Here is a 21,515-nt window from a genome sequence, read left to right on the forward strand (position 1 = left end):
ACTAATAACTTTAGAGAGAAAATATATGATTTTTGAAGAATCTAAACCATTCTCATACGTGTGAGGAGGCCATCATCGTATCACCTCACCTCTTCTCACAGTGCTCATGTGGGATTGAGTGCAAAGTTCTTTGACACTAGAGGATGCCTATATACTCTAATCCTTTTTTTAAACTTGTCTATCCTATTTGATGGATATAGGTAATACTTTCATTTTTTTTGACAATGTGCTTACTCCATTCTAAGTGAGGTGTTCTAGTTTTGTTCTAAGCCAACGTTTATAAATTTGATCAGGTTTATAGAAAAATATATTAACATCTACGAAAATAAAATGCACTACTAACTTAGTGTAACTATAGGGAGGATCTAACGAAACTAACATGATGTTATAGATGTTGATGCATTTTCCGGTAACCGTGGTCAAAGGTAGAACACAAAACATACTCTCTCTGACTTGAAAAATATAAGATATTTTAGAGATTTCAGGACAGATTAATGGTGAAGATAAAAGGTGCACATACCATTGAGTCATCACGTGGGTGTTGGCTAGTTGTTTAAATGACAATTACATAACAAGGAGCCCACTTCAGCCAAACTAATTCTATCAATTTGCCAAAAAAAATTAAATGAGTAATTTTCCAAATACATCTTGAGTGCTTTATATTTGATGATGAAATTTTGAATATTTGTATCACATATATTTCAGGACGGAGGTTGGTATCGTCTACACCAATGTTACCTAAACGCTAAACAGTCGGTCACCTACCGTTTAGCTCTTTATTCAAACTAAATAACCAATTAAACGGGTTAAACAACTATTAAACGAGCTAAATGATTGATTAAATGGACACAACTAGGCACTGTGTAACATGTAAACGGCGTGTAAACGTGCTAAACGGCTGTGTACGCGCACACTGGTTTACATAGAGAAAGTTATATTATAAAACATTTACACTAGTAATATGTTAATATCAACTGCGTGCTGTTAATACATGTAGAATTTTATATATATGGATTTATCAAGTTTAAGAAGTTGGATTGACCATCACATTGGAAATCAGAAGGATTTTATGTTTTTATTAAAAATAAATATTTTCTTTAAATAATTCAAGGGCCAAAATGAAACATCCGACCAGACAAAAACCCATCCGTAGTACAAAAGTTGTTTCACACTGCACGCCGCCTTCTCCGTCCGTCGTCTCCGCCTCCTCTTCCCCCGCGCTCCTTTTCCACTCGACTCCCCGACCTCCCCCACATTCCCACTCCCATTTCCAGCCTCCCCCACTCCCCAGTCCCCACACCCCAGTCACCTCACCACCACTCGCCCGCGCAATTCTCAAGTCTCCCAGGGGCCTCTCCGCTTACCTCCCCTCCTCGCGATCCCATCGCCCCTCGCCTCGACCCGACCCAAGTCGCGACTCGTCGCGGAGCGCCACCACCACCACCACCACCACCACGCCTCGCCGCCGCCGGCGAGCGGGGAAGCCTAGGGTTAGCTCGGGGTGATGGCGGCCGCGCCGCCCGCCGCCAGCTCGACCGTCTCCTAGTGCAGCGGCTATCCGAGGCTGAGCTCGTGCGCGCGCGTGGGGGATCCCCGTGCTCAGCTCGCGAAACCCTAGGGGGGGCAGCAGGAGGCGAGGCTTGGCGGGGGCTGGCGGCGATGGAAGTGGACGCGCGCATGGCGACGGAGTCGGACTCCGACTCCGACGCGCGGAGCGGCGGCGGGGGCGGCGGCGGCGGCGGGTCGGGGTCCGGGAGCGAGACCCCCTCGGCGCCCCCTTCGGCGCCCGGGACGCCCACGGCCGCGGCCGCGGCCGCGGCCACGTCCCCGGGGCCGGTGGCGGGGCCCAGGCCGGCGCCGGGGTACACGGTGGTGGACGCGGCGATGGACAAGAAGGAAGACGGGCCCGGGTGCCGGTGCGGGCACACGCTCACGGCGGTGCCGGCCGTCGGGGAGGAGGGCTCGCCGGGGTACGTGGGCCCGCGGCTCATACTCTTCGGCGGCGCCACCGCGCTCGAGGGCAACTCCGCCACGCCGCCCTCGTCGGCTGGGAGCGCCGGGATCCGTACGCCCCCCTTCAACCTGAACTTGTATTGTTTCAGATGATTTCATGGATTGTTTAGGGTGCTACTTTGTAGTTTCTTCAGAGCTAGAGTTTGAAGCAGATAGAAAGGGAGCACTAGGGAACGACTTTGATTGTTAATCTTGCTTTGGAGTAGGAGCAGAGGAAACTGATTTCGGGATAAATTGTTTTAGTGCAGATACTAGAGCAGGTTGTGTCTATAGTGTTTCAGTTTCTCATTCTAAGGTGGGATCCAGTGTATTGGCTATTGGGTGGGCTTGCACATTTTGGCGGGATTAGGTTAAAAACAAAAAACTGACTGGGAATTGAACTGCTACCTGATTTGGAGAGTAATCATTAGTGGGATGTCTAGATGCTATATTGTTACGTAACTTACGTGTGCAGGCTGTTACATGGGGGCCACGTATGGTGCTTTTCTATGATTTTAAGTGCCAAACTTAGTTCATGAACAATAACACTCTAGTACTTTCTTGTTGCAGTTTCGTATCAAAATAGAAATTTATTACAGTTGTAGGACATTCTTGTGTTTAGAATAAGTATGACGTTAGTTGTTCCCTTTAATGCCCTATTTTGTTGCCAGTTTTTTTGCTTTAGCATGATGATTGTGTGCTAAAAGCAATATTCAATGCTCCATAGTGGAATGCTTATATGAAATTATGATGTGGTCAGACATTACGGTGGTCTATTAAACACCCTAGGATAGGTTTGAAGCAGTTATTAACTAGATGAACTGTACTGCTTTGAAAGGTTAACCTGAAATGAAATCAGATGTCTTCAAGGTTCTCTGAGGCGTAACGTTAGGGTTACACCTTTTGTTGTACCAAGCACCATTTATTTCACTCAAAAGCCAAATTGGAAATTGTGCAGGACCTTAGCTAGTATCGAAATAGAATTTTAACTCCTTTTGATGCGAAAGTTGAGAAAGTCTTACCAGTTACCATAACCTTCCTTGATCACAGGTCTTGCTGGTGCCACTGCAGACGTCCACTGTTATGACGTGTTATCAAATAAGTGGACCAGGTATAGTGTTTCAGGCTTTCAGCAATTGTCTTAATTCCATGCAATGTGGTGCTTATATGCGATTTTTTTGTCATTTTCTTTTCCCAATTTTGTTAGATCCTATGCCCATTTCTGTTTCTGGATAGCATGATGTTCATCTTAGTAGCACTTATTAGTTCTATTTGACCAAAATGTAATGTTGCCAGGCTTACACCACTTGGTGAACCTCCTTCACCAAGGGCTGCGCATGTAGCCACTGCTGTTGGAACCATGGTGGTCATTCAGGTACCTAGCTTAGCTGTGTCCATTTTGTTGTCAGACGACAGATGAGTGCTGATACAACAATGATGATAATCTACTCCTTGGTGTTTTGTTCTCATTTAGGGTGGAATAGGCCCAGCTGGCTTATCTGCTGAGGACCTTCATGTTCTGGATCTAACACAACAACGACCGCGATGGCATAGGTGGTTGCTATTCTACTGTTTATTTTGGAATTTTAATTTCACTGTCTGCTGAGGAGATTCTATGTCTTGTGTGCAGAGTGGTGGTTCAAGGCCCTGGTCCTGGTCCACGGTATGGACATGTGATGGCCTTGGTTGGGCAGCGATTCTTATTGACAATTGGTGGCAATGACGGTAGGCAATTGCTTATGTGTTTCAGTGTTTGTCATGGCTAGATTATAGCTACCTGCAGATCGTTCCAGATAACCGATGTTGATAGCAAGACTGCCCGATGTTTCAGGAAAGCGCCCCCTGGCAGATGTATGGGCCCTTGATACTGCGGCTAAGCCATATGAATGGAGAAAACTTGAGCCGGAAGGTGAAGGGCCACCACCGTGCATGTAAGTGCCCCAAAAATAATGAGGAAACATTCGTCCTTTTGGATTCTAGTTAAATCAATGAGCTTGAAACACTTTTACATTGACTTAAAAGTTCAAACCTTGCAATGCTTTCTTGGCATGATGCTGCCATGTACACTAATGAGCTGCTTTTTATTCATGCTAACTTGCTTCATAATTTGTAGTAAAGCTCTCAGTGATTTACTTTCCCTTTTTATTCTATCATTCTATGTCACATGCACTAGCCAGTTCTGGCACAATTAGGCCTAGTTTAGTAATTAATACTCCACATCTAGTTGTTTGCTGTATTGAGATAATGTGCTTATCTGCTTGAATTATACCTTTTTTGTAAGTTGCTGAACATAAATATGTCTTTTACCTATGTATTCTCCATTAACTGTATTACGTGGTGATGCTCAGGTATGCAACTGCAAGTGCCCGTTCTGATGGCCTCCTTTTGCTTTGCGGTGGAAGGGATGCCAATAGTGTGGTAAGTGCCAGTTATTTGTTGGAGTAGCATCTCCTAGAGTCTGCAGCAAAATTTATGATTTGGTGATTAGGGATATTTTTTTTGCTTGACCATTTATAATTTTATTCTACTAGGAACATAGAATTAATTTGCCTGCCTTGTTTGGTGTTTAAGGCACCTTAAGTTGCACGAGGGTTCAAGTGGCATTTTTGGTAATTAGATGAATAATGTTAGAAGCATTGTATGTTATTTCTGTACTGCATCTTTTCCATTTAGTCTTGTTACATCCTTGTCTTTGTGACATTGGATGAGTGCTTTTTTCATGATCTTTAAGTTAAGGATTCCATAATGGTATGCTTGAGCCAACTCACTTGCAAAATAGTATCCTATAATGAACTTTGGATCAGTCCAAAAAATCCAGTTCACCTGGCCTGGACACTGAATCTGGATCCACTTGATTATCATGCTACTGGTGAATTGAAATTAAGGTATCTAAGATGGGCCTTTTTGTAATTGCACTGGATTTTGGAGCCACAGTGGCCCCTGTGTCTAATTTCCTTTATAATATCACTCCAAGCATACTTAGTCACAGATATAATATTCTTGACCTTTTCTTTTCTCTTGACTCTGATTATCAGCCTCTATCAAGTGCATATGGGCTTGCAAAACATAGAGATGGGCGCTGGGAGTGGGCAATTGCCCCTGGCGTGTCTCCATCACCGAGATATCAACACGCTGCTGTAAGTTGTCAACACATCTATCCCCTAAGTTTTACTTTATTTATTTAATGTTGAGATTGATCCAGTTATATTGTCCGTGTAACACTATTTCCTTCTGTTTTGTTAGGTTTTTGTCAATGCACGCCTACATGTCTCAGGAGGGGCTCTTGGAGGTGGTCGCATGGTAGAAGATTCCTCAAGTGTTGCAGGTTCCGTCTCTTAAAACTTTCTTTGATCAGCTCATTTTTGTGGTGTTTAATAGAAAATTGTACCACTTCTACGACAAGCAAACATATAGATCTCAGTTGCTTTGAAGGTTTCTAGCAGAAGAGTATTTAGAAATAATTGCAACCTTTTACTAAGCTCAACAAGTCAACGTTGGATTCTTTGTTTTTGGTAAATTGCTCAATTATTGATAAATTGATTTGTAAATAGCTGTGTGTGTCATTACTGCTTACTTGTAATGCACATGTTAAATTATATGGTTTGTAAGACCAGAACATGGTCAGTGCTTTCAGCATTGGTAACTCAATCTTTCATGTTATTATGTAAGAGCATATTTCTATTTCAATCTTTGCCTACTTTCTTAGTTTCTGTTCCATTCTGCTTTTTCAGTATTGGACACTGCTGCTGGAGTTTGGTGCGATACCAAATCAGTAGTTACAACTCCAAGGACAGGAAGATATAGTGCAGATGCAGCGGGTGGTGATGCTTCTGTAGAGCTTACACGGAGGTGCAGGCATGCAGCTGCAGCAGTTGGTGATTTGATATTTGTTTATGGAGGATTACGGGGAGGTAACACACTCCAGTCTCTTAGCTCATCTAATCTCTACTATAAACTATCATACACCTTTCTCCCCCTTTTGCCATGTGGGTCTTGTTTTCTTTTACTGACCTGTCCTATTTTTGTTAAGAAAAAAATAGTTTTCTCATTTGCATTGCATTGATTACTGAATTGATCAATCAAATTAACCTAGAGCAAATATGTTGAAGAAACAATATTTGTTATCGATTCAAAGCAGATAAATAAATTAAGGATAATCATCTGGAACTGCCCTTGCATTATATATTTTTAAATTTCTGCGGAATGGCCATTGTGGTACAGACTACACATATAGACATTTAGTCTATTTGAATGCTATCTGCTTCTTGTTTGATGCGCATATCTTCATTAGTAATTTTGAGCTAACTTAAGTTATTCACTAATGTTATATATGAGATATTGGTCATTTACAGTGCCAGATATTTAGTTACTGAATTGTTTTTGTTACTTACCAAATTTGATACTACTAAGATTTAAGAGAACTGAAGGTTAACTTTGCACTTAATTGTCTGCAATTTTCTTCCAAGTTTGGATTGTTGAGTAACCATTACTCTCATGTATTGATTATTTTGCTGACATGGATCCTCGGCAGTAATAGTAGTAATTATCAACCCATGCTTAACATTGATTCCACCGTTCAATGTTATATGTTTTGTATAGTTTGTTTTCCTCTGTGGCTTGATTTATTTTGATCACGTAAGTGATGTTGTGCATGAAGCTTAAGAAATTGCCATGTTCCTGGGAGGCTTCAAACACATGTACTTCCTTTAAATGTTACTCACTGAGACATCTTTACTTGGTATGCTGGTTGGATGCGCGTTCCTTATAATGTTTTTCTTCTTTGCGTAGAGATTAGGAATTTAGGATAACAAGTGATTAGCACAAACATAATTACAATTTGACTATGCTTGTCACTGTGCAAACTCCTCAGAGTTAGACTGCTGAATTGTGGTTTTGTACTCTTATGGAACTGCCTTTCTGACATTTCTTTAGTCTCAGATACATAGGTTGTTATCTTTGTCTATTGATGCCAAATTTAACATAATTGCTCCACAGGTGTGCTGCTGGATGACCTCCTAGTTGCTGAAGATCTTGCTGCTGCTGAAACAACCAGCGCTGCTAATCATGCAGCTGCTGTTGCTGCATCAGCAAACGTACAAAGAGAACCTGGTAGATATGCCTACAACGATGAACAGTCAGGACAAACAGTTACAGTTTCAAGTCCTGATGGAGCTGTTGTTCTTGGAACTCCAGTTGCTCCCCCGGTCAATGGGGACATGTATACTGATATTAGTCCCGAGAATGCTATTATCCAGGGGCAGAGGTTTGGATCATTTATCTCCTAGACCTGAACTGAGTTCTCTTCATAGCTGCTATGCATTGAGATGTGTGTTTCAAACTTATTTTTGCGCAGGAGATTGAGCAAAGGTGTTGATTATTTGGTTGAAGCTTCAGCTGCAGAAGCTGAGGCAATCAGTGCTACTTTAGCTGCTGTAAAGGCTAGGCAAGTCAATGGTGAGATGGAACATTCACCTGACAGGGAGCAGTCTCCAGATGCTGCATCAAGTGGCAAGCAAACTTCAAGCCTCATAAAACCAGATCCCGCCCTTTTGAACAATTCAACACCACCTCCTGGGGTTCGGTTGCACCATAGAGCAGTGAGTTGCAAATGCAGTTACTTTTGCTGTTTGTTATTTTAATTTAATGATTCTATTCTCGTTAAGACATTCAATTTGATATGTTTATCTTAGAGTCCATATTGCGAAATAGCTCTATTTGTTTTTACAGTAGCTGAACATCTTTTGGTCTTGTAGGTTGTGGTAGCAGCAGAAACTGGAGGTGCCTTAGGTGGCATGGTTAGGCAACTCTCAATTGACCAGTTTGAGAATGAAGGAAGAAGGGTCATTTATGGCACCCCTGAGAATGCAACTGCAGCAAGGAAATTACTAGATCGTCAAATGTCTATTAATAGTGTGCCCAAAAAGGTATTCTGCTATGCATAAGTAAGGCTATCTGTCAAAATCATTACATGCTAGAAATACTTGTACCTGAAAGAGCTGCTGAAAAACAAGCGGTTCACATGATGATGTTTCTTTAAGATGAAAATATTCCTTTGCTGATTACTCACATTATTGTTTTTTGTGGCCCAATCATCCAGGTAATTGCATCTCTGCTGAAACCTCGTGGTTGGAAGCCCCCTGTGCGAAGGCAGTTCTTTCTTGACTGCAATGAGATTGCAGATCTATGCGATAGCGCTGAAAGAATATTTTCAAGTGAACCAAGTGTCCTACAGCTTAAAGCTCCCATTAAGATATTTGGTGATCTGCACGGTCAATTTGGTGATCTCATGCGCTTATTTGATGAGTACGGTGCTCCTTCAACAGCTGGAGACATTGCGTGAGTATCTTTGTGATTTTGGATTGCTCTGATTTGTTTTTTTTTGTTCTTTCCTATTTCATGGATTTCACTGATATTATTTTGGATTCCAATACTCCCTGAACGCGTAATCATTAAAAATATTAATATTTATGTAGCTGGCCTTCCTGACTTTGTATGTACTTTCTTTAAATAAAAATGCAGGTACATTGATTATCTCTTTTTAGGAGATTATGTGGACCGTGGTCAGCATAGTCTGGAGACAATCACTCTTCTTCTTGCACTGAAGGTAGTATTACTAGACTGCGAATATGCATTGAAGCAGCACTTTTTCATCAGGCATTATTTCTTTCTTAAAAAACTGAAACCATTTCCACTGTATAATTCAGGTTGAATATCCTCACAATGTACATTTAATTCGAGGGAATCATGAAGCAGCAGATATCAATGCTCTGTTTGGGTTCCGAATAGAGTGCATAGAGCGAATGGTAATGACTTAGTGGTTCAATCTTGCTTTCCTCCACATGCCTGTGCCTTATCTTTTGCTTACATGTCATATCTGTTATGTTATTTGCAACTAACAGGGTGAGCGGGATGGAATCTGGACCTGGCACCGTGTGAACAGGTTATTTAATTGGCTTCCTCTGGCTGCACTAATAGAAAAGAAAATAATTTGTATGCATGGTGGTATTGGTCGGTCCATCAACCACGTAGAGCAAATTGAGAATCTTCAAAGGCCAATTACAATGGAAGCAGGCTCGGTTGTTCTGATGGATCTTCTATGGTCAGCATTTCAACAGCTAGTGTTGTCAGACTATTGTTGTTAGATCCTTGTTTATCATTTGTTGATGACAGGAATTCATGATTTATCTGTTTGATGCTTCTAGGTCCGATCCAACTGAGAATGATAGTGTAGAAGGACTCAGACCAAATGCACGGGGCCCTGGTCTTGTTACCTTTGGGGTCAGTATTATTTGTTCTTCAGCCCTTTTTTCTTGCTGGTTTCCATGGTTATGAGATTAACTTGCATTGTCACCACAGCCTGATAGAGTTATGGAGTTCTGCAACAACAATGACCTGCAGTTGATCGTGCGAGCACATGAGTGTGTGATGGATGGCTTTGAGCGTTTCGCTCAAGGTCACCTGATCACTCTTTTCTCAGCTACAAATTACTGCGGTATGGATACGCTTTCAGATGTCTGACCCATTTCTGGTCTTCTGGTGCACCTGGATTGTTCAGTTATTTAGCATGGTATGCATACAGGAACGGCAAACAACGCAGGTGCAATCTTAGTTCTCGGAAGGGATCTGGTGGTTGTTCCAAAGCTCATCCATCCTTTGCCGCCAGCCATTACATCACCTGAGACCTCTCCAGAGCATCATATTGAGGACACATGGATGCAGGTAATGTTGGGTTTGGTATTAGATATGGGTGCATTCGTATTAGCTGTTACTGCTTTCTGTCCCCTTCTAACACCATCTTTGATTAAAATTCAGGAGTTGAATGCCAACAGACCGCCAACGCCAACCAGGGGCCGCCCTCAAGCGCCCAATAATGACCGAGGCTCCCTTGCCTGGATATAGCAGCCTGGCCATATTCTGAACAACCCATTTCTAGTCTCCCTAGTGGCTCGAGGCTATATATCCATCCAGTCTGCACACAGGCAGGTGGCCTGTGTTGAAAGCACATGCTAACCCAAAACATCGGCGAAAGGAAAACCGTTCAGGGAGCGAAACCAAGCGCTCAGAAGACGAAGGCCAGAGAAGATTCACCAGTCACCACCAACAGCGCTCTCCAAATCCTTTCCCAAACATGAGAAGTAGAAGAACAGAACCGGGTGTTCATTAACCGGAGGGTCTTGCCTGCGATCGCGCCTGTACATACTCAGATGCCAGCAGATAAGCGGGGTTCCTGTATGTGTTTGTTTTTTGGTCGAGCATCGAAAGGGATAGTGTGTCCATTGTACTAGGTATATTCTTTTTTCGCTGTAGATTATTCTCATGTTGCAGAGTTTGGAGTGGGAAAAGCGGTAAGATTATGTGGCGGTGGTCCGTCGTCTGTCAGGTCTTGTATAATAGTATTCGTCGCCTGTTGATCCTAGCAGTCAGTCAGCACACCTCACACCTCCCTCCTGTTGTAATTTCCGTCACCGGTGCTGATGTGTACAATATATTTCTCATTCTTGTCTTGGTTTTGGGTTGTGAACGGGTTGGTGATTTGATTTATTGGAGCTGGATTATAAGGGTTCGATTTTGAGATTTATATGTTCTCGTTTTTTGCTATTTGGAAACGTGACAGAATGTGCGCCACAAAACTTATTTGTATTCTGTCATGCGTATCAGCGAAAATCAAGATTTGGATATATATTGCTCTTGCCATCTCTTACGATTTACTACTTGATGGTGCACCGTCCATGCTGTATATTGCTACCCCAAGTATGAAAAACAATTCAAATATCACCGGAATACAGGGTTGAGTAACAATTATCACTTCAACGTAGTGCTACCTCTACCTCTTCGGTTCTAAAATGTAAAGTTGCAAAATGTAAGACGTTTTAGTTTTATCAGAAGTTAAAATTTCTATTATCAATTAAGTTTGTAGATTTTATTCAAGTTTCGTAGATGGTGGTGTACTTTTAATGAACTTATCAAAGTTCGAAATTTTTTGACTTGCAACAAAGCCAAAACGTGTTTAATTTTAAAACGAATGGAGTGGAATAATATGGCTGGGAAGCCCTATTGTACTGGGGCAAGGAGCAAGCAAGAGAAGTGGTGGTGAGGGTGAATTGGGGACTTGGGCCGTTTGGCGGTGACGGCGAAGTCGGCGGCAGCGCGGGGGACAGCGAGAGGCGGATGAACGCCCGCCCCGCCTCAACATCTTATCTCCGAGCACCCTGCGTCCCCCAGCCAGATAAAAACCACGAGCGGGGAGCAAGCAAGAGAAGTGGTGGTGAGGGTGAGTTGGGGACTTTGGCCGTTGGCGGTGACGGCGACGTCGGCGGCAGCGCTGGGGACAGCGAGAGGCGGACGAACGCCCGCGCGGCGCCCCGCCCGCCCCGCCTCAACATCTTATCTCCGAGCACGCTGCGTCCCCCAGCCAGATAAAAAAACCACGCGCGGCGCGTCGACGCGACGCGGCCCCGCCCACCTCCTCTCCCGCCGGTCCTCGTACGCGCCCCGACGACCCGCGCTCTCCTCAGGTAGCTTCGGCACGCGCGTCGCCCACCTTGGCGCCATGGCGGCTGCCGCTCCGGCGGCGGCGCTGGCGCGGCACCACGTCCTCCTCCCCCCCGCGCCGCCTTCCTCCTCCTGCGCCCGGAACGGCGCCGCGCCCGCGTCCGTGTCCGTCTGCTGCGTCCTGCTCCCTCGCCGGCGCCGCGCGGCGCCCGCGCGGCTCGTGGCGTCGAAGAGAGGAGGAGGCTGGGCCAGCTCCCGCTCCCGGTTCCGGGCGCCGCGCGCGGGGATGGACATGGACCTCGCCAGCGGCGCCGTGGAGGTGATCAACGACCTGGGCTTCGACACGCTCACCTTCCTCGGCGTCACGGTCATCGTCGTCCCCGCCTTCCGCGTCGTCCGGGCCAGCCCAGTGAAGTATCTCTCCCCCGTCCACCCCTCGCCTCCTCGCCGCATCCCCTCGCTCTCCCCGTGCTCACGCGTCGAATTCCAAATGCTGCTGCTGCTGCTGCAGATTCTCGGCTTCTTCTGCGCCGGCGTCGTGCTCAACCAGTTCGGACTCATCAGGAACCTCACCGACGTCAAGCTCCTGTCCGAGTGGGGGATTCTCTTCCTGGTAAAATTCCATGTTCCCGTTTCACGATCGTAGTTTGGAGGATTTCACTGAACTGAGACACTGAGTGGTTCGATGGCTTCTCTCCCCACCATTGCAGCTGTTTGAGATGGGGCTTGAGCTCTCCCTGTCTCGTCTCAAGGCTCTTGCGAGGTTCGCCTTCGGGATGGGCTTGCCTCAGGTACGCGCTTATGCATCCTTGTGCTACATATATGCATGCCTGTTGGTTTGTGATAACGGATTCTGACGCTTGTGATGCCAAGAACCTAGTTCAATTCATATGGAATTTTGGAAAGGTGATTTACAGCACCTTTCAATGCCATGAAGGTTCTTCTGTCAACCCTCGCTTTCACGGCGTTCGAGCTCCCTCCTAACGGTGCCATAGGAACAAAGATCTTGCAGTTCCTATTTAATTCAAGGCCTGATCTGGTAAGTTGTACTGTGAACTGAAAAATGAAGCATATTGTCTTCTGTAGTACATTCCGATGTTTAATGTTCCATTGTCAGTGTTGATTCAGTTGCTCGAATTTGATCTGTAGGTGAACATCAGAAGTATTGACGAAGCAATAGTAATTGGAGCTGCACTCTCACTATCTTCATCTGCTTTTGTTCTTCAGGTGTGCATTCTGTTTAGGAACTACTGAAAGTTTCAAAGTGTTCTAAAATTTCTATTTCAGCAAACATTCTTTAATGTATCAAGTTTCTCCATGCTTTTCATATTTGTAGCTAGTATATTTTGGGTAATGGCTTAGCTCATGACATGCACACTAACAACTATGCATACAGTGGCATTTCAGTTACACAAATTGATCAAGCAACTTGTCATGCTTTACAATCGTTATCTTTTTTTTTTACTTTTGGCACATGAGACTGATGTGAAGTGCCTGTGAATGTCGCCTGCAGCTTCTTGCTGAGAAAGGTGAACTTCCAACACGATTTGGTTCAGCTACACTGGGAATCCTCCTCCTGCAGGTGTTTGATTGAGGCTCTACATCCTTTCTCTGTCTCTCATATTGCCCTTATTCGTGAATCTTCCAAGGAGTGTAAGGTGTACTAATTCCAGGATATATTCTGCTGATACTCACAGGACATTGCAGTTGTCCCCCTGTTGGTCATACTCCCTGTGCTAGAGAGTCAGGTATGCAAAAGGTTAGAACTTAGATTTATCAAACTACATGAAAGCTCTTCTGCAAGATATGAACCTAATATACCTTTTCATTATGCTACAATACGCCTTTAAGGATTAGCACTACGCCCTAAATGATTTGTAGTTCTAAAATTTAGTGAGGTAAAAGGTCGACACTAATGAGCTAATAATATTTGCAAATTTAGTGTAAAAAGGTTGACACGTAAACATACAAATAATCACTAACATATTACTGCATCCTACTTATTCAGCTATTGCACAGGTTGCTAAGCATTAGCGTGCAGCACTGCCTTCACATTGCATTGACTCATACGGTGACATTTATTTGCTTTATTATAGAATATCGTGGAGCAAAGTGTTTGGCCAATTTTACTAGCTGAAAGCTTAAAGGCACTGGGAGGACTTGGGTTACTTTCCCTTGGTGGGAAATACCTCATGAGACGTGTCTTTGAGGTTTGTTACTTTCTACTTTACATTTGATTTAATAAACTCTTGGTTTAGTATGGAAAAGAAACTGAATTACTCTTCGGGCAGTTTGTTGCAGAGTCAAGGAGTTCAGAGGCATTTGTTGCACTCTGTCTTCTAACAGTTGCAGGGACGTCACTTATCACCCAACAGTTGGGATTTAGTGATACAGTATGTCCTCTTTGAAAATTAATTCAAAATTCAGATTATGCTCTTCCAGTTTTCATGTTTGCTAATTGTTTACTTTCTCATATCATCCTATGTAGTTAGGTGCATTTCTGGCTGGAGCCATTCTTGCAGAAACAAATTTCCGCACACAAATTGAAGCTGACATAAGGCCATTCAGAGGCTTGTTGCTTGGATTGTTCTTTGTGACTACAGGAACTTCCATCGACATGCAGGTACTGACTGTTTGTGTTTTCTAAATGAGGTTGGATGACTGAGTCACACTCTGTAATCGTGAACATTAATCCATATCTTTCCCTTCATTTCCATTTTCCACTCACTGGGCAGTTGCTAAGTAATATTTGAAGTGGTGGTGTTGTGTTTTTTTGTTCGTTAAGAAAACACCATTTAGATCCTTACTGATCCATCATGACCTTTTTCATGATTGTAGCTTCTCATCCGGGAGTGGCCTAATGTTCTATCACTGTTGGGAGGTCTTATTGCAATCAAGACATTGATAATTACCGCAATTGGGCCAAGAGTTGGATTGACTCTTCAAGAAAGTGTAAGGATAGGATTGCTACTTTCTCAAGGAGGCGAATTTGGGTTTGTGGTGTTTTCTTTGGCAAACAGGCTTGGTGTCCTACCACTTGAGTTAAACAAACTGCTCATAATTGTTGTTGTGCTGTCAATGGCATTAACTCCGCTACTCAATGAAGTTGGAAGAAGAGTAGCAGGGATCATTGATGAAAATGCTGAAGAAAAAGAAGTATGTAGCTGCAATAATTTTTACATTCATGTTGAGCATCAGTATAGTTCTTCTCTGAACTCTTAAGATTCTCTTTTGTAGAAACCTGCCGAGATGGTGAATTATGGTGCCACTGAACCTATTGTAATTCTTGGTTTTGGAGAGATGGGACAGGTATCTTGCATGATATTTTTCTTACTTCATTGCGAGTACAGATTATATATTACCATATTTGTGCAGGTCCTTGCAAATTTTTTATCTGCACCACTATCATTTGGGCTTGACCAAGACGCAGAAGGATGGCCATATGTTGCATTTGATTTAAATCCTGCTGTTGTAAAGGTTTGGAATAAGAAAGCATTTTGGTAGTATAACGATTGATGTGTCTTCCCTTCTTTCTGAAAAAGTGGATTGATGTGTCTTATGTGTTTAACTAAGGTTATTTGTTCTTTCCAACCAGTCAGCTAGAAAATCAGGATTTCCTGTGCTATACGGAGATGGTTCACGCCCTGGGGTTCTGCAATCTGCCGGCATAACATTTCCAAAAGCTATCATGGTTATGTACACCGGGAAGGAAAAAACTATTGAGTCTGTAAACAGACTGCGGCAAGCTTTCACTGCGGTGAGAATCTCCAATATGAAACAAACACTGTCCGTTAGAGTTAGGATGGAGACCCCCTGATTTCTGATATAGAAACTGAAAGAGACTTGGAGAGAAGACTGTTGACATTATCTTTTGTTTTTACAGGTTCCGATATATGCTAGGGCTCAAGACCTCTCACATTTGTTAGATCTTAAGAAAGCAGGGGCAACAGATGTTGTCCTAGAAAATGCTGAGGTAATTTTTGAAACAGGTTTTGTGTTTACCGAGCAGCACAGAAGAATTCGTTTGGTCAATTTTTTTTTCCTGCCAATCTTTCCCTGCAGACTAGCTTGCAGTTAGGTTCGTTACTTTTAAGAGGATTGGGCGTCATGTCTGATGATGTATCCTTCTTGAGTAAGCTTGTGAGAAATTCAATGGAGGTACAAGCTCAAGAAGCACTAAAAGACGTTGGGGACAAGGAACTTGATATCATGATGCCTCTTCAGGTTCTTGAAATCTTGGAATCAATATCAAAATCATAGAATCTTCATTTCCCATATGAATTAATTATTTTCTAGCAGGTAAGAGTATCAGACTTAGTGGAGAGCGATGGGAACGGTTCAAGAATGATAGCCCAGGAGCAGTCACTAAGCTTAAGTAGCCGCCCAAATTTAAACATAATAAAACCACCTGTGGGGAGTCGGATACCTGATATGAAGGTGGAAAAGGACCAGCCAGGATATGACTTTGATGGGATAGATTCTGCAGATGGTGTGAGATATTGTCTATTGGAAGCTGATGACGAAACTGATGAAGCCTCCGGTGCAAGCAAGGAAATGATTGATCAATCTGCGTAATGGCAAGGAACATGTCGGAATGAAGATAGGAAGCTAGTCAATTTGAACTGCTAGGATCAAGTTCATAGGTAACTCCTAGGCCGATCAGAAGCAGCACTTTTATCGTGCAGCTCCTGTGGCTTCCATGCATCAGAACCGAAGACTTAAGAGTTTGTGATTTATGGATCTCCATTCATTAACACAGTCGCAGATGGGGATCACTTCTTAAGACCGAAGTATCTGAATTTATGCCGTGACAAATGGATTACCAATCATAAACCCATTACAGATGAAGAAATTTATATCCGACAAATTGACGCTGGGAAGCATGCAACTTGCTAATGCAGCTGAGCGCACGCACTCGGCAAATGTCAGATCGGGTTATTGATGTTTCATAATTCATAATAGCATTTTCCATAGGACAATTTGTGCATGTACATGTATCATACATTATGATTGACAGAAACATTCTTGTACCATATCTGCACCACATTACTTGTGTATAATAGACCTTACATTCCAGTAGCAAAATTTATATACATGAAAAAGAAAAACTATATATTATCTCTGCACATCATTCAGCAGTCTCTGAATCGTGCCAGGTGAGGCTATTTTTACAGTGTAATCTAGGAGTCGTTGAAGTCATGATTGAGTTTTAACATTGTTGATTTCATGATTTTATCTATGAATCTTTGTTTATTATCTCTGCACATCATTCAGCAGTTGCTGAATCGTGCCAGGTCAGGGGATGTCTCTACTCTCTCTCTCTACTGTATAAATGTTTGGTTTCAGTGGAATAAAACTTACAGCAGGTAATTCGACGATGGAGCAGCTAGTAATCCATGGAGGCGAAGTCCGGCTCTGGCGGCTTTGGCAGCATGATGAGGGTGTCCTCCCTGACGGACCTCTGCCGCTGCACTCCCCGCATGGCGTTCTTGGCGAACCTGGACACGAGCATCGTGGTCCTGATCCTGCTGGTGGACGCCCCCGCCGCGTCGGCCTCGTCGGCGGCGGCCTCCTCCTCCCTCCTCCTCTGCTCCGCCGCCCTCCTCTTGAGGTGCCTCCTCCACGCGGCCTGTATGAAGCACGACGCCCACGTCCTCCACTGCTGCGAGTAGAACCTGAACGTCTGCTGCAGCTGCTTGCTGTGCAGCCGCCGGAACTGCCCTGCGACGAACTTGAGCTCCTCCGCCCGCAGCGCGAACGCCTCCACCTCCGAGATCGCCCTCACCGTCCTCGTCGACAGCGGGAAGTTCGCCGCCGCCTTCGGATCCAGCGCCCACGTCAGCAGCTCCTCCCCGCAGAAGTCCCCTTCCTTGAGCAACCCCCGGTTGTAGAACCCCGTCCGGCCGCCGTCGGTGGTGGAGCTCTCGAGCCGTCCCCGGATGATGAAGAGCATCTCGTCGACGGGGTCCCCCTCGCGCACGATGAAGGTGGACTCCGTGCAGAGGCTGGGCTTGAGCCGCTCGCAGATGGCGTCGAGGAGGCGCTCGTCCATGTTGGCGAAGAGCGGGACGCGGCGGACTAGGCGGAGGCAGAGGTGGCGCTTCACGTCGCGGCGGAGGTCCTTGGGGAGGCCCCGGACCAGGGCGTCCTCGTCGACGCCGCGGGTCTCGAGCCACCGGTACTGGTTGTGGCGCCACACCCGGTCCCGGAGGTCGTCGGGCAGCACGCGGTGGCGCATCCACTGCTCCGAGTCCCGGCGCTTGAGCCGCATCTCCTCGAGCCGGAGCGTCATAGACTGGAGGTAGGTCTGCATGTTGCCGATGAGGAGTGCCATGAGGATGAGCCCGACGAGGGCGAGCGTGATGGAGAAGAGCTGCTCCCCCTTGTAGTGCGTCGTCTCAAGCCCCTGCCCCACCGTGCTCAGGTTCTGCAGGCCCCACCACAGGCAGAAGAGGATCTTGGCGGTGAGGTTCTCGGTGGAGTAGACGCCGGACTGGATCGCTGTCGTGTAGATACCGTAGGGGAACCCGGTGCCGGAGTTGTCGACGGGTGCGCACTCCTGCTGGAGGACCTGGCGGATCATGGTGCGCCACTCGAGGAACCCCGACTGGCCCTGGCTGCCGCCGCCGCAGTACATGTAGGTCCGGCACTGGTGGAAGTTGAGCTTGGTGCACTTGTCCCGCCAGCAGTCGTCGAGCCGCTCGATGGCGAGGAGGTACCAGAACGCGCCCACCATGTGGCTGGCGAGCATGTAGAGGAGGAGGTAGAAGGCGGCGCCGCCGAAGGCCGTCTCGGCGAAGACGCCGGTGGTGCGCTTGAGCTCGGAGGTGATGGGGTAAAACCGCACCAGGCGGGGAACGTACTGCGCGAGCACCGTGAAGAGGAGCGCGTTCTTGGTGGGGAGCAGGTCGGCGCCCTTGGGCCGGTTGAGGAAGTTCCAGATGGAGACCTGCGGGAGGGGCAGGACGGCGAGGAGGTCGACGGCGAAGAAGCGGCGGAGGTAGCGGCGTGCGATGGCGGCGGAGTCGATGACGAGCTCGCCGCGCCCGAACACGCGGGAGGACGGCGCGATGTAGGCGGTGCGGAACTGGAGCGCGATGCGGGAGAGGTAGAAGGCGTCGACGGCGGTGCGGACGACGGTGGCGACGGTGGCGAGGTTGCGGTCGAAGCCGATGCAGGTGTTCTTGTCGGTGTACTTGACGGCGAGGAGGTAGAGGAAGAGCGGGTCGATGGCGACGGAGACGATGCACGCGAAGACGAAGGCACGGTTCATGCGCGCCAGGAACGCGTCCTGCGGGTCGAACACCTTCTGGGACATCTTCCGGAAGTCCTCCTGGAAGACGAGCCCGATGCTCTTGAGCCGCTCGGAGCGGTTCATCACGCCGGTGGCCACGCGCACCGACCGCGCGCGGAACTTGGCCGCGGCCGCGGATGGGTTGCCGGAGAAGTAGCTGTCCATGTGGAACCCGCCGCCGTGGCCGTGGCCGTGGCCGCCGTGGTGGTGGTCCATGGCGCCGGATGCCGAGAAGGACACACGCGGGGAGCACACCGCCGACGACGACGACGCCGCGTCGTCGAGCCTCACGAACTTGTCCCTGCGCCCGTTGATGAACTGCGTCCGGTAGCCGCCGCAGCCGAACATCGTCGTGATCCCGGGCTACGGGACATCATCGTCAACCACCATTCGAGGATCCACGCGCCCGCGAGTGCTGTTCCAACACAGATCAATCGCCCGGCCGATCAGCTAGTGCTATCCTCCGGAGATGCCTACGCGTGAAAGGAGGCGAAGGCCGTGAGCGGGGAAGAGGAAGCTAGCTACACGTGGAGCCTGTTTGCCACAATTTCTCTTTCCTACCTAGAAAATGGTTTGTGGCTTATTTTAGGTTATGGGTCTTAATTTTAGTAATTGGACTCAGCTGCAAGACGTGGAACACACAAAAAGTGGCCGGCAATTTTGTTTATGCACATTGATTAATGGAATTTCTATAATAATGTTAGCTCAATATATAAAAGTATTTTTTTTGTTAGATTCCACTATCTAGTTAGGTTCTGATGCAAATATGTGTACGAAATATAGATGAGATAAGAGCATTTTGAAAATGTTGTTCGCTCAGCTATAATTTGCTAAAGTATCATGTCACAGCTATGTGCGTAACACTTGGGTTAATAGCCAACATCGAAAAGGTCGGACCAACATAATAATGAATTAATGATAGTAGGAGAGCACAATTTAATTGGTATAGCTTGTTTTATGTAGTCTTGTAGGTGCATGCATAAAACCTACATGTATAGGATATGTGTGAACTTTTGAATTAAAATTTCAAACATGTGCTTAATATTTCATATTAGAAGGGGAAAACAAATTATTTTTAATTTTATTATCCTTTGAAGAAATTAAGAAGCTAAAATAAAATATGCGAATTATCTTTGAATAAAATAAGGAAAAGTACTGGATTTTTCCAAAAATCTCATCAAAATATTTTTTAAAAAATCAAAATAGGTTTAGTTGCCTAAATTTAAGGTATGAACATTTTTTTATTTAGCTATTATTATTAAAAACATAACAATATGCGAAGGACGATGAAGAAAGAGAATAATGGTAAAAGAGTTAGCAACTCGCTGCAAATGGCTCCTATCTAGCTTGTGGAAATCAGATAGGAGGTATGGTGAAGCCCATCTCACCTCCTCCTCCTCCTTTCCCGACGGACCTCCACCCCTACCCAAGTGAATGAAGAAGATATAATCAAGACATTCATATCATTCAAAAAGCGGCGGGTAAACAAAGAAGACAAATAATATTATAAGTTTCTTTTATGCTATATTTCGAACTATTTATATTGTGATTTGTTATCAAACTATTTATATTGTGATTTGTTATTGTTTCTAGCTTAACCTTTGAATTTATCAAATTGTAAATGGTTTTATCGAATTGCATAAGATTGTTTTTTCTCCTAGATCCGCCACTGATTCAAGGTACATACTCCAATCATTTTACTCTCTCCCTGTGGCGAGTCCAAGGCTAGTTCTGGTGCACTGATCTCCCTCTGTCTGTCAGTACTGATGATAAGCTGAAATTATGTACCAGACTAGCAGACTGAATTGAATTGGTATGTGGTAAAATTCGCGTGCAAGGCTTGCTTTTTTTAGATTCGTGCAAAAATGGAGATAATGTATAAACCCTTTGAATTGAAGTATAAGTTCGTGTGATGAAATTGTTTGCTCGACTACTCGTCATGATTAGCAAAGAATTTTTGTCAGGTCTTTCTTTTTGCTGTTGCTGTTATAGTTGGACAATTTTCTTTGTATCATTTTGTTAGTCTGATACAATTTTCTCAATTTACCATTGAAGGATCAGGTGAACGAAGTGAACTAAATCAGAGATGAGTTTGCCAAGGTTGAGCCGTCAGTCTCTGCATCTGGTGCTACGCGCTGGTCGTGACCTACACGCACTGACCAGCATGGACATCTCGAGGCTGTTCTACCCATCACGGGAAGAAGCCAAGGCAGCAGAGACAAAATCTAAGGAGGATAGCAGCTTGCGAGTAGGGAAAGGGAGCTTACCTGTGCCAAGCATATACTACTCACCACTCAGGTCACCTGTATCTGAGCTTGCTTCTGACAGATTGAAGGACGCATTTGCACTCTTCGGCAAGAGCAAGGTCCTCTGCTCCGATGCCGGCGGCTTCGCTACCATGTACAACGCCGAGTCACACTCCTTCCTGAGCGTGCCTGAACTGAACTCGCCCAAGGGAGCCAGGTACATTGCCATCTCCATCCCCCGTACGCTGCCCACGCCATGGCTGACTTCGAGATCCACCCAGATGTGGACTCTGCCATGTTTGGTGACAAGCTGCGTGGTAACCATACCGACAGCCTCTACATGATGGCCATGGTTCCTGGTGAGTTGTGCAGCTTTGAGATGCTCGCGTACTACCCCAAGAGTCGCTGGCGTTGGCGTCCTCTCCCACCGCCACCATTCCACAGCGACCCCAAGTACAGGACCCCGGACAGCATCCCCTTCGCCTTGGTTG

At 45.6% G+C, this 21,515-nt stretch overlaps 3 protein-coding genes across 3 annotated transcripts; 2 read left to right on the forward strand and 1 right to left on the reverse strand.

Annotated features, from left to right (window-relative positions):
• The first annotated feature begins 1,295 nt into the window (after positions 1-1,295).
• On the forward strand, positions 1,296-10,570 carry LOC117851034 (serine/threonine-protein phosphatase BSL2 homolog). Its single transcript, XM_034732933.2, has 21 exons — positions 1,296-2,065; positions 3,043-3,103; positions 3,289-3,367; positions 3,467-3,546; positions 3,623-3,717; positions 3,824-3,923; positions 4,341-4,410; positions 5,028-5,129; positions 5,236-5,317; positions 5,724-5,903; positions 6,988-7,255; positions 7,346-7,589; positions 7,746-7,916; positions 8,090-8,328; positions 8,512-8,596; positions 8,697-8,795; positions 8,892-9,091; positions 9,195-9,270; positions 9,349-9,484; positions 9,572-9,711; positions 9,805-10,570. The coding sequence occupies exons 1-21, from the start codon at positions 1,660-1,662 to the stop codon at positions 9,889-9,891; spliced, it is 3,000 nt and encodes a 999-aa protein (XP_034588824.1). The 5' UTR covers positions 1,296-1,659; the 3' UTR covers positions 9,892-10,570.
• An 894-nt stretch (positions 10,571-11,464) lies between these two features.
• On the forward strand, positions 11,465-16,610 carry LOC117851035 (K(+) efflux antiporter 3, chloroplastic). The gene is made up of 17 exons (XM_034732934.2): positions 11,465-11,893; positions 11,996-12,097; positions 12,195-12,275; positions 12,422-12,523; positions 12,634-12,711; positions 12,998-13,066; positions 13,182-13,232; positions 13,581-13,694; positions 13,776-13,877; positions 13,973-14,107; positions 14,323-14,640; positions 14,722-14,793; positions 14,860-14,961; positions 15,080-15,241; positions 15,368-15,457; positions 15,547-15,708; positions 15,784-16,610. The coding sequence occupies exons 1-17, from the start codon at positions 11,543-11,545 to the stop codon at positions 16,057-16,059; spliced, it is 2,367 nt and encodes a 788-aa protein (XP_034588825.1). The 5' UTR covers positions 11,465-11,542; the 3' UTR covers positions 16,060-16,610.
• Positions 16,611-16,851: 241 nt separating this feature from the next.
• On the reverse strand, positions 16,852-19,239 carry LOC117851037 (putative cyclic nucleotide-gated ion channel 7). Its single transcript, XM_034732935.2, has one exon. The coding sequence runs from the start codon at positions 19,124-19,126 to the stop codon at positions 16,871-16,873; it is 2,256 nt and encodes a 751-aa protein (XP_034588826.1). The 5' UTR covers positions 19,127-19,239; the 3' UTR covers positions 16,852-16,870.
• Between the last annotated feature and the right edge of the window lie 2,276 nt (positions 19,240-21,515).

This window comes from Setaria viridis, chromosome 3, assembly GCF_005286985.2.
Source record: "Setaria viridis chromosome 3, Setaria_viridis_v4.0, whole genome shotgun sequence".
Classification (NCBI taxonomy): Eukaryota; Viridiplantae; Streptophyta; class Magnoliopsida; order Poales; family Poaceae; genus Setaria; species Setaria viridis.

What these genes read in the sequence shown, in the direction of transcription:
- LOC117851035 (XM_034732934.2), top strand. Translation starts at nt 11,543, where the DNA reads ATGGCGGCTGCCGCTCCGGCGGCGGCGCTGGCGCGGCACCACGTCCTC. An exon ending in TCCCTGTGCTAGAGAGTCAG is followed by an intron (nt 13,233 to 13,580) that starts GTATGCAAAAGG and finishes GCTTTATTATAG; the next exon opens with AATATCGTGGAGCAAAGTGT. An exon ending in TGCGGCAAGCTTTCACTGCG is followed by an intron (nt 15,242 to 15,367) that starts GTGAGAATCTCC and finishes TTGTTTTTACAG; the next exon opens with GTTCCGATATATGCTAGGGC.
- LOC117851037 (XM_034732935.2), bottom strand. Translation starts at nt 19,126, where the DNA reads ATGTTCGGCTGCGGCGGCTACCGGACGCAGTTCATCAACGGGCGCAGG.
- LOC117851034 (XM_034732933.2), top strand. Translation starts at nt 1,660, where the DNA reads ATGGAAGTGGACGCGCGCATGGCGACGGAGTCGGACTCCGACTCCGAC. An exon ending in GGCTGGGAGCGCCGGGATCC is followed by an intron (nt 2,066 to 3,042) that starts GTACGCCCCCCT and finishes CCTTGATCACAG; the next exon opens with GTCTTGCTGGTGCCACTGCA. An exon ending in CTCTTCTTCTTGCACTGAAG is followed by an intron (nt 8,597 to 8,696) that starts GTAGTATTACTA and finishes TGTATAATTCAG; the next exon opens with GTTGAATATCCTCACAATGT.